This window comes from Ascaphus truei, chromosome 1 (assembly GCF_040206685.1).
Source record: "Ascaphus truei isolate aAscTru1 chromosome 1, aAscTru1.hap1, whole genome shotgun sequence".
In the NCBI taxonomy this organism is placed as follows: domain Eukaryota; kingdom Metazoa; phylum Chordata; class Amphibia; order Anura; family Ascaphidae; genus Ascaphus; species Ascaphus truei.
Window position 1 is genome coordinate 173,313,001 of NC_134483.1, and position 12,725 is coordinate 173,325,725.

Consider the following 12,725-nt stretch of genomic DNA (forward strand, 5'->3'; position numbering starts at 1 on the left):
GGGGATGCACCTATCGGTGACTGTGAAGGAGCAGGAATTTTTATTTATAAAAATATTTTACCAGGAAGTAATACATTGAGAGTTACCTCTCGTTTTCACGTATGTCCTGGGCATAGTTAAGGAGGATTATGTTGATTTTCTGACATTATTGCTGGACTATAAGGAGCCAGCAAAGTTAGATAAAAAGAAGGATGAGAATGAAGAAGAAAAAGATAGGGAGAGGAGGCCGGCTGCCAAATCTTTAGGGGACTGGCTGGTAGGCCCATAAGTATTATGGGGGTACGGGGTGGTGGAAGCACAAAAGGGACCTCAGGCAGAAAAAGACAATTAGGAAACAGTTGCGGTGGGATGTGAAAGATATGGACCTGTGGAAGTCCAAAATTATGCCAAATAAAACTAACCCCTTTCTATCCGGGGCTGTCAGCTTGACACACGCTGGGCAGTCGGTCGGGAATAAGAAGGGGGGTTCTTGCTGGCAGTATAATGAGGGACAGGGTAAGTGGGTGGTGTTTTAAGCATGAGTCCAATGGCTGTGCGGATAGCCACCCCGTGTCGAAGTGCTTTAAAAAGGGCAAAGGTGGATTTAAGAAAGGAGCAAGTGGAGAGACTGGGGCAAAGAGTGAGGACAGCGGTGAACGTCGATAAGATGGCACCCGGATAGGGAGGTGGCGGAACTGCTAGAGTCAGTTTTTAGAAGTGGTTTTTCGATCCCTTTTAGGGAGGTGAATGTTCCTCTCTGTAGAAGGAATTTGAAATGACTAGAGATGCACATGGGGTAGCGCAGGCAAAAATAGAAAAGGAGGTGGGGGCATGCAGAATGGTAGGCCTGTTTTCTTCTCCTCCATTACCGGTGCTGACAGTTTCTCCATTGGGGGTTGTTCCAAAGAAGAAGCCAAGTTCATTCCATCTCATACATCACCTGTCATACCCAGAGGGTTTGTTAGTGAATGATGGGATTGACAATGAATTTTATAACATGCAGTATGCATCATTTGACAGGGCCAGGGATCTAGTAAGGGAGGAAGGACCGGGGGCATGGATGGCAAAGGCTGATATAGAGTAGGCATTCCGTCTATTGCCCAATGCTCCCGGGAATGCTTCCACCTGTTGGGTGCAAGCTGGGGGAGGAATTCTTTGTAGATTTATGTCTCCAAATGAGGTGTTCGATCTCATGTTTTTACTTTGAGATATTCAGCTCCTTCCTGGATTAGGCATTAGGAGATGTAACCAGAGTTGGGGTATTTTGCACTACTTGGATGACTTTCTATTCATAGGAAAGATTGGGTCTTGTGTGTGAAGGAGGTTACTGGGGGAATTTAAAGAACTCATGGCACGTTTCAGGGTTCCTTTTGCTAAGGACAAGACAGAGGGCCTAGCGGTATGCATCAGCTTATTGGGGATTGAAATTGATATGGTGAGGATGGAGTATCGTGTTCCGGCCAGGAAGCTGTTGGAACTGAGGTCTTTGGTGAAGGAGTTTATGGGCCCTAAGAAAGCCACGCTGAGGTGTTCCAGTCCCTGCTGGGCCATCTCAACTTTGTAACCAGGATTCTACCTATGGGAAAGGTCTTTGGGAGGTAACTAGCATTTGCAATAGCGGGGGTAAAATTGCAGCACCACTTTATCAGGGTATCAGAGCAAGTGTGGGACACCTTCCTAGGGCAGTATAATGGGCCTACGCTGGTTTTGCAAGGAGTAGAGGAGAACGGGCTTATAGAGCTATTTATAGATGCGACTGGATCCATGGGTTTTGGGGCATTTTATCAGGGCCGATGGTACACAGTGCAATGGCTGGAGAAGTTAGTGGGGAACTTAAGATTCTTAGAGCTCTTTCCACTAGTGGTGGAGTGGAGCTATGGGGGTGGACCTGGCCAAAAGGGAGGTCATCTTCTGTATGCACAACATTTGCGTGGTGGTGGCGGCTACAGGCTATCGGCCAAATCTCCAGTGGGTCTTATGATTAGAGAGGTTGCTGGTCCTAAAGTGACTGGATCATAATATCTGGTTCAAGTCTAAGCACATCTCGGGGAATGGATAACAAGGTAGTGTACGCTCTCTCGATTTCAGTTTGCAGCATTCTGTGAGTTAGTCCCGGGAGGGGCTATGACAGGGGAACTATGCCTGAACAAGCTGTGGCAGGTCGCAGTTCGGGAGTGATGGAGCTTGTAACAGGGGACTTATCCCTGTTCACAAATGTGCCTCTAATCCAGCAGTGTGGTGGTTAACTGCTGGTAGCAAATTAACTAACACCACCTGCCAGATTAGAGGTGGTAGAAAAAGACTGCCTTTGAGACAGGAAGTGACTCCTTAGCTCTGAATGAGAGCTGACCTTTGGAGAGACAGAGGAGTGTTCTTGAGTCTCCCAGGAGAGACTGACCAAGAGAACACACATCTCTGGAGCTGACCGGTCTTGAGCTCTGCCCAGCACAGCTGATTGCAAGACACCAAATAAGACTTCTAAACCTGGATGCTGATATTTTCTGTGCACGCACGGGTGCGGTTCCAGGAGAGCAGAGAAGCTTACTCTACAGCAAGAAACAGATAAGACCTTCATTATTAAGAGACTGCTTATATCTGCTTATTTCATGCTATATGTTTTGGGGCTGCGAGACATGCTTGACTAAGGGAGATGTGAATTAATTGCATAGGATTTCACTAGAACTACTCCCAAATGAATAGAAGCTTTGTCCCCCCCCCCCCTGTGTTTGGATGATTTCCTGATGAAAAGGAAAAGGCACAATAAAGCCTATTATAATTTCACCTTATAAAAGCCTCCAATTGTGTACGTCTGTGAACGTCCGTCTACAGAGCTGATGAGGGTTTCGGTAGTGGTCAACATAGACCAGGGCTTGGGAGGAATGGCGAGCCTGGTTAAGTACAGACTTGGAAGAACAAAGGCCCGAGGGCGCAATGATAGAGGCAACCAGGGGTACAATGTTAAGGCTTCTGTTAGAGAAACAGGAGTTGGGAGGATCAGCTCAATGATAGCAAAGTATTTAACATGCGTCTCCTTCTTCTTAAAGTTGAAGGGAGACAGGGATTTTACTAAGGATTTCATGATATGCAGAGTAGTGGCAAATTGAAAGAAGGGGCCAAATCCAAGGATTATGGGGCTCCAATTTTGGCAGCAATGCTGAAAAAAATAGTAGAGGCAACGCGCGAAGTGTATTTTTCTAATTATGAAGCGCAGCTGTTTAGTGTAGCATTTTGCCTGGCCTTCTTTGGGGCCATATGTATTGGTGAGATAGTGTCCGCCTCAAAGAAAGGTGGAGGGGATTGCAAAGAGAGGATGTAAAGTGGCATGCAGTGTCTGTGAGGTTTAGAATCAGGAGGTCTGGTTGGAAAAGGATAATGGGTACACCTATGGGGGTTAAAGGGCAGTATGATCTGTCCTGTAAAGCGGGTGAGGAGTGCGGGAAGTGTAGGCCCCAGGGTGGTGTCCTTCCTTTTTGATACATAAAGATGGGGAACTACAGTGTCCTGTTTCAGTTTATACAGGTTCTGAAGAGATGTACAGAGCTAGCCGAGTTTGGGGACTTGATAATTAAGTCCCATTCATTTAGAATTGGGGTCTCATCTGAAGCCGCTAAATTGGGCTTAGGGGAGGCAGCTATTAAAAAGTTGGTCAGGTGATCAGCGGGGGGTTTTAAGGGTTATGTTAGACCCTGTACACACTATTAAAAGGTTCAGTGGTTGATTTGGTTATTTGTTTTTTTTTGTCCAGGTCAAGCACCTCTGGAAGTCTGGCTGTGTGAGGATTCCTATAATCATTGGGCAGGAAAGCGAGCTGAGCGTACGCCAGCGGGAAGGCAGTTGGGGATATGGGCAGACTTGGCAAGGATGTTTTGGTTAGGCAGTAGGGCGATGTGTTGGGACCAACTACTGCCTGAGTTATTGCATAAGGAAAGGGGTAGGTCGCCTCCAGATATAATTGTGCTGCATTAGGGGGGAAACGATTTGGTATCGGTCCAATCGTTAGATTTAATGAGGGACATGCTGAGGGACATCAGGCAAATGGCATGATTTAGGCAGATGTTAGTGTGGCCAGAAGTCACTCCTAGGTTGCGCTGGCGTGGGGCAAGGAATGACGGACCAGACCTAGGTAGACAGACCTAGGAAGGGTAAATAAGGTGATGGCAACATTTGCACTAGATTTAGGGAGGATTACAGTAAGGCATAAGGACTTTGAAGGGGAACTGAGGATGAGATCCATTTATCAGAAATCGGGAGTGGTGGCTCGCAAAGCCAGTTTAATTCCTATTAAATTACAGTACCTTATTTGTGGTGGGAATAATGTTACTCTTGGGGTGGGGACTCTGTCAGTATTGGCTTCTGGAGGTCTCAGATCTCGGAAGTATTTCAGTTCGGGAAGGCAGTACCATTCCAGACTAAGTTCATTTGGTGTGTTAGTGACCTTCCAATGGGGGCTCTGTGATATTCGGACTAAGCTACTGAATGGCTAGATGAGCACGAGCTGAGGGCATCCCTCGAGCTCTGGTAGATGTGAGTGGAGCAGTCTGGCTGGGTCTCTAGTTAGGGATTAATATAATATATGTATCTGTTTGTAATAAATAAAACTGTGCCTGTTTCTCCCAAGAAGGTGTATAGTGTGTTTGTTGGGAATAGGAGAAGGGTCCAGCTTGAGGCATGGCTAAGTCATGGTGTGTTTCTGCTGTCAATAGTATTTTGCCCGAAATGTTTCTGCTCTCCAGTGTTCAAGTGATAATAAAAATGAAAAGCACTCGCATGGACTTGTGCAAAATTGCTGTTTAAAATAATGCATATAGTCCTGGGTAGAAATATGATGCCGTCAAAAGGATAAGGGACATACACTGATTTTTCATGTAAACAAATTACATGACAAGAGTTCCCTTATATAAATTACCGCAAATAAGTACTGAGGCCTGTGTATAGAAGATAGTGCCAACCTGGGACTTTCATAATGGAAAAAGCACAGCAACCAGGAATAGCAGTGTCATATATTTCTTCAAACATATAAATAATGTAACACAGCCTTGCGTTTCTATACAATTCAAGAATGAGTCTTTTAAATGGCATAACACTCGAATGCTTTTGGAGTCTTGCCGCTTGCTTTGCGTGTCATGAGGTCGTCTTCGGTGTGCAGATCCGCTGGAAGCAGGAACAGTGGAGGAATAGAAAGATGCAGTGCACAACCAATGCAAGAAAAATGCTGAGAGGGTGCACTCCAATAGAAGATCAAAATGTATTCAGTCATAAAAAACGGAGGTACAAAAAAAGAACACCTACACTCGCTTTGCGCCGAGGCGCTTTATCAAGGTGTAAATGCAAAGTTTTCAGGCCGGTAGCATCTGGAACCAATGTCATGCGTGACGACGCCTCGCGTAGCGTAAGGCATCAGGGTGAGTCCCCAGTCAGCACTGTAGCGGCGCGTGCACAGCGCTGCCCCGCGATCTGCGGTCTGGGGGAGAGAGGGAGCGTTTGCGACGGGAGGGGGCATGGCGGTGTGTTTGCAGGTGCGTGGCCATGACCTCACGCTGCTGACCGCCCTCATTGGCTGAACCGCCGGTGGGGGCGGAGGCGGGGCCACGCCTCCATCGCAAACTGTGAGTTTAAATTCCCCTGCCTGCCTGAAAACCTGTCGCGCAGCGCTGGGGAAAGGTGCGCGACAGGGTACTAACTGGGACCGGCCTGACTGGGGGGGCGGAGCTTGAACGCACGGCGCAGACCAAGGCGTGCGCTGTAGAAGGGACTGGTACCGCCCCCTCATAGTGCACGTCGTGCAGCACAACAAACAAATACAACTTTATTAAACTAACAATTGTAACAGAAATGTATCAAAGAAACAAAATATCAATAATTACTTTAATCACAAATGCTAAAAATTCCAGCGCATGAATACATGCTTGTTGGTATACCAGTGCCTTTAATATAAAAGCCTTGATAAATGTCAGAGACAAAGCTAAATCTATAACGCACATCCGTACATAATAAAGGGATTCTGTTAGGAACTTGTCTCTCTATTGAAAAACAGTCTTGACTATTAAGAATAATTACAACATCAATGATAATAAAGAAAGGTTAAAGAAGCCTAGTTTATTTTCCGGCTGTGCTTTTTCCTGCGCACCATTGGTGCCCCACCATCACCAACCCAAAATGCCCTACCTCAGGCAAAGTCCTGGCAATGCCCCTGCTGAGCAGGGGGTTAAGTAGCGCTATTGTAAATTATTCTGTTAAATGACTGCAAAATTCGGGCCAATTTTCTAAAGGTTAATGTTAATTTGATACACCTCCCCTTTTCTTAAAAAAAAAAGAAATAGAGGTGCAATGGCACTTAGTTTACTGTCTGTAAAAATCTTTTCATGCTGGCCCAATACCAACTTTACCAAACGAGAAAAAAAAAATGATTTTAATGTTATTTTGAAGATATCCGAGGGCAGTGTGTATAGTGATGCATGTCGTGACTTGAATGGAAAGCAGAGAAAAATAAATGAACCTTGTTAACCTTTTAGCATTGTCTGAACTGCGGGATATAAAATGAGAGCGGGTACCTTAATAAATAACACAATGCTTTTTTTAGGCGCTTGTCCAGAAATCACATGCTGAACAGCTGTCAATTGATAACTCCTGTGTATCAACACTGATTAACCCAAGGGTGTAGATTCTGAGCGCTCAACCACCTCTTTTTGTTTGTTTTATGTCAATTGATAGCACTTAATATTGACAAGTTATTATTTTGATTCTCCTTTCTTTTGCCAAGGCAAAAGCGGAAGAATGAGTTTCCTATACAGTGGGGAATGCAGGGAGGCCTGTCCGGAGAGTTATTATGCTGCAGCGAACACTTGCGTGCAGTGCCTGAAGAACTGTGAACTATGCATCAATGATTCCACATGTGTCAGATGTTTGGAAGGATTCTACCTGGACAGTGGCATCTGCCAGAAGCTACAGTGTCAAGAAGGTAAGCAGTGGGGACCTGACACAAACATAATGGCACATCTGTTGAACGATCCATAATATCATTATCTTCCTGCTGTTAGATGGGAAAAGTTGAAACCTTTTATTTCACCACGAGCTCATTCAGTGCTGGAGGAGGCCAAATGAAATGTTAATGATTTATCATCAGACCTTAACATTGAGGATATCTTTTGTGGATAGCTTTTTCCCTGGAAGGAAGAAATCTCAATGTTTGTGTTTTTAGCAAGATAGTTTGCCAGATACTGTACTTCCACTTCCTAAGATGGTGCCATGCCAGCAGTCATCCAGTAGGAATCCACAACCTCATCTCTTGTGGCTTTCTACTATTGGTCTGTGCTTTGGCTGACATTTTATTTCCCCAGGAAACGGGAAGGAATGCCGGCAGTTAAAACTTTGTGTTTGGTGATCTGTGTCACCGGAGCTGAACATATAGGGGTTTAGCGCAGGAGTATCACCTGGTTCCAATCCTAATAAAAAATAAATTTAAACACAAATAAAAAAGAGCAGCCGGGATTGCTGCTTAAAAACGATTAAAATTTTTTTCAAATCTGTAATTCAAACATTATTTCCTGTTAAGCCCATTTCCTGCACAGCTTCAGCTGTGAGATAATGGCTGCACAAAGTTAGTATGGAAAATTAAGAAACGTGACTAGATAAACACTGAAATCAGATGTGTATCAGAAAGTTAAAAAGTAAGGAGTAGAGCACAGCCAAAAAGGAGCAAGGAGAGGATCCAATTGATGCAAAAAAGTTTATTGGAATAACCAAAGCATAGAGGATAACCTCCTACGCGTTTCAAACTAAAAGTTCTTTATCAGAAAGGAAAACACCTGAAAAAATTAAACACTGATTTACCAAAAATAAACACTGAAAACAATAGTCCCTCATCACAACTAATTGATGTTTTTGAAATCTAACATTGCAGTTTTGTATTTATACGGTAATATTTGTTTCATGAATAGCTTTGTGTTGTATTAATGCGCAGGGCAAGTGGAAGATCCTGATACTGGAAAGTGTGTGGCATGTCCAGACCGATGTCAAGAGTGCTACCCATGTAAGTTTCTTCTTCAGTTCTTGCTGTTTATGGAGTTTAGATCAGGAGAAACAGGAGATACAGTATCAGCTTGCGCGAGTGACTATCTACTTACAGATCTAAGTTTATAATGAAAAGACTCATTTTTTTGTGTTGACGTTCATTTTTATTTTATGGTAAGCAACATTTGAAAACATAAAAGAAATGACCTGCACAGCGTTTTATAAAAGCAAAGAAATTAACTTTTTTTTTTACAAGTTTGAAAACAAAAGCCATTATTTCTTTAACCGACCTAATACTGCTTGATATTGGGATTTTTTTGATTGTTTGTATTTTAACTATGACATCTGCAATATCGGTTTCTATTGAAACTCACAAATATAAACATTGTACAAATATATATGAAATGTAAGTGCCTTCTGTGTTATCAATGTAGGCAAGACAGAATTCGTCATTTGTCCCTATGGGAATTGTAAGAGAAATAACAATTGTAGGTTAATTCCATTTACGCCGGGATTATTTCAAGGATACGCTGGAGTCCATGCTATTAGCGTTCATAAAAAAATCACCGAGCCATTTAAATCGCCATTTTGTTTTAGCGTTGCTATCACGGTATTCAGAAAGCCTCGATTACCTATGGTACTGTAGCAAAATTCCCAAAACGGGTGAGTAGCCGGTGGCGTGAAGATCGCCTCTCTGAAAAGGTCAAATCCGGCGATTTCTTTCAGCTGTTCAGAGAGAGCCGTCTCTCCCTGCGCAAATCTTGCCCGAAATTAATGGTTTTTTAATAAAAAATGTAATACTACATGTGTAGATGAGCAGGGGGTCACTGGAGCAGAACCGCGTTGATTTCAGGTCCGGGCCCCCCCTGCTTCCCGAGATACAGGCCCGTTATGGGGTGCCGGTATCTCCTATGCATTTTATGCCTACGGTCATGTGACACGGGACATTTAAATGCATAGGAGATACTGGCACCCCATAACGGGGCGTGTATCTCGGGAAGAAGGGGGTCCGCGGACCTGAAATCAACGCGGTTCTGCTCCGGAGACCCCCTGCTCATCTACACTAGTATTACAATTAATATTAAAGCACATCGATCTCTGGTGAGATTTGCGCTGAAACAATTTGCCGGATTTGGCCTTTAGAGAGAGGTGATCATCACATCGCCGGATACTCGCCCGTTTTGGGAATTTTGCTATTACAGGTAATCAAGGCTTTCTGAATACCGTGGTAGCAACGCTCAGAAACAGGCGGCGAAAATGGGCCAGTGATTTTTTTTTTTATGAAGGCTTATAGAATAGGCCCCTTAATGCCATTTGTAATCAGTTTTAAACCATCCTTTGATTTCTATAGCAGGTTTAGCCCACCTCTCAAGCAGTGCAAGATCTTTGCAACACTTTCCTGTTTTGGATAATGTGTTGCAAATGTTCCCAGCAGTTTGAGCTATAAACTGTAACATTAGATAAAGTTACCTTAGTAATACAAGGCTATATTGTTGCTGCTGAGTTACACTGACTGAAGCAGCCATTATGTTAGGTCAGTGTTTTTCAACCAGGATTCCTATGAACCCTTGTGTTACTCATGCATCCCTAAGTGGTTCTCTGCAATTTTCAGACAATTTGAAAATTGTACCAAATACAGAAGAATTTACAGTGCATTGGATCTCAGACACGCTGTTAGAGAGGGTTGGCTGTTCTTCAGAAATTCACATAGGGTTCCTTAACCAAAAAAAGGTTGGAAACCACTGTGTTAGGCACACAGTCAGGAATTTGTCAGATTTATAACAGGAGCACCAAGTGATTGCCAGCTTAGTATGAAACTTTTTGCAATGTAAGAAGCACACAAGAGCTTTGAATGTCTTACATTTAAGGCTCCTCTGTGCTTCTTCCATTGCAAAAACTTTCATATTATTCTGGATTTGAGATGCCGGGATCGATGGAGGGTGAGCACCAGTGAGGGAATCTTTCATTTACTTTATACAAACAGCAGTGTCCCATTATTCCTATATTTTGTACTATTGATTGTCAGCAGTAGGTAAGAATATAGACTTATACATTGTCACATGCATTACATATAGCATTAATAAAAATTAAAAAAAAGTGGTGTGGGGGGGGGGGGCGGTTGTAGTATTGCTTCTTTAAGTGTCGTTTATCTCTTGTCTCGGATCAGATACCTGAATTAGATCAAACACATACTGCTATATACCTGCCTGAGTTCTCAGTCAAGTGTTTCATTGTGTTTAAATGAGTGCTTCTGTTTTGGGGAATAGCAACACTGCTGCTAAAAGCAAGACAAATGTACAGTGTAGTGAGAAGCACGTTAGGTGCGAATTAGGCTCCAATTAAAGTATTTCCATTTTATAATGTCATGTTTTCTAATTAACTTTGACTAGTTTCAGGTTGTTCCTGTAGATTTGAGTACACGTTTGCAGCAAGTGTATTTATGTTGTGTTTTGGAGAGTTGATTGTCGAGCTTTGTCCTTACATAATACTGCAGTCTTTCTGCTTTAACCATGAGCGAAGACATTGAAATGGTCTTTAAGCCAAAAGGAATTGCCACTATCTTTCATTTTTTATAAAGTGAGTTATAGCAGCCACTGACTTCCAACAGACATTCTGGAATGATAAATGACTCTGAATCCCACAGAGAGATGTACGAGTTGTCCAAGAAAAATGATTCTGACAGTGTCAATAAAATGATAGCAGGTAAGCCAGAGAGAGCACAGATCTGATAATAAGGAAAAGAAGAATCACTGTAAAACTCTCATAATGCATTTGCTCTATTACACACATAAAGCACAGAGAGAAGACAAAGAACAGGGGCATTTTAACTAAAAAGTGTTCTTGTTGTAATAGATTAATATTTAGAAAGCACAGTGCTACATGATAACACTGAGCCGAATTGGGCATTATGGTTTAGCACTGCTTAGTAAATAGAGTCCTGAGTAGCTTATCCATTAAGATTACAGTAGGCCTTTTAACGACTTTACTGCCAGATGGGTGAGAGAGACACAGGCCGGGAGTCATAGAGACGCGATGCAGGACATCATGCCCAGTCTGGAAGTAACTACCATTCAAGTCAATGGCAGTCACCGCCAGACTGAACGTAACGTGCCACATCGCGACTTCCTAACACCCTGCCACAATGTTTTTAAATGTGCTGAATGCCCCAATGGAAAGACAACTTAACAACGAATGTGATTATTCCATATAGAATGGGCAGTGGCGGTCAAATACAGTATTTACTGTGTTCTTTTATGTATACTAGGCTGTGTACTATTTTCAATGCAAAATTAAAACTAATCTGATAATTACAATACCTTAAGCATCCCCTAACCATGATTTCAATGTGGAAATGACCATAAAACAAAAACTTATTTACAGCCCTGTTGCAGAACACTAAACGAAAACACTACCAGGGCTTCAGTGGATAATAAGCAGTAACAGGCCTATAAATACTAGGATTCATTCAGAACCCACAGCCACACTAGAACAACATTCTATAGCCCTATTGTCATTTTACAAGGACTGAAATTATTAAACACCCTGTATAAGCATTCATTATACTTGGCAATGCAGTCAACTCACTGACGACCATTGTATTTAATGCTGCTAAAACCTCTAAACCAGAACTTAAATAGAAGCCGCACACATCCCCCTGCCATCTATAACTTCCACATACTATAATAACAAATTGCCATCATACAGTAACAGTACTAGGTAAAAACTCAGGAGTAAAGCTGAAGGTACAAGATGATATACAGGAAATATTTCTTTTGCATCAGGTATCTCTAGCAATATAATACAGTAGCATAAACACATAAAACCGCCTGCACTATTATCCTACACCTAGCTCTGGAATTGATTCCAGAGGAGCAGAGGACTCTAGACTTTACAAGAGGATACTGGATGATGAGGCATATACACACAACGCTGCACATATTGATTTTGTAACTACAGCAATAGTAAACTAACAAGAATTAATAGCACTTCTCACGTGACTAATCCACTGATATTTGGGTATGGGCATAGAACTAAATGTGTGTTTGTGTGAAAAATTTGCACTTTTGAAGGTATCACTGTTGTTCTTCTACTTGTGCTAGAGGGAGGTACTTCCGCACAATCGCTACCTGTCTGGAAGTCCCATAACCTCTGAAGCTTGCCACGCACACAAAACATTGGGTAATATTTACAGCTGGTCTTACAGGATCCCAAAACATGTAGTGTGCCTGCTAAATAGGTACTGTTAATAGGCTAAATTGGAGGGTATGTAGTATGTGTCTTGAAAAATATCCTGCCCATCCAAACTCACTGCCTAAGGTTGTCTGTAAGGAGGAGGTATATTTCAATGTAAACAATAATTTGATTTATACACTACTGATATCAGATGCTGCACAAAAGGGTAATGCAGCAGGCTGACATTTCTGGGAAATTCTTGGTTAAAAGTCCTTTGAAAACTACAGATGTACAGTAGGTTACTGAACCTATTAAAGTGTGGTAGGCACTACATTGCACGTGCAAACTGAGTGATTTTGCAGCTCACAGCTTCATTTAACTGATTTGCAAATTGCGCGATAATGCATTAGAACATGCACCCCATGAAATGTGTTATCGTGCAATACCAGTACAATAATATTGGCTGCATCTGTGTAGATGGATGAACATATTCCATATATCTGCATATCCCTGCTCAGAATCTGAATATCTGTTTAAAGACAACTTTTTAAAATTTATTGTAG

At 42.5% G+C, this 12,725-nt stretch overlaps 1 protein-coding gene across 1 annotated transcript in view; it reads left to right on the top strand.

Annotated features, from left to right (window-relative positions):
• PCSK5 (proprotein convertase subtilisin/kexin type 5) overlaps positions 1-12,725 on the top strand; it is a 470,036-nt gene that overhangs the window by 410,694 nt on the left and 46,617 nt on the right. The window contains exons 23-24 of the mRNA XM_075598528.1: positions 6,740-6,937; positions 7,940-8,008. Coding sequence (XP_075454643.1) covers positions 6,740-6,937; positions 7,940-8,008 — 267 coding nt within the window. The remainder of the gene's footprint in view (positions 1-6,739; positions 6,938-7,939; positions 8,009-12,725) is intronic.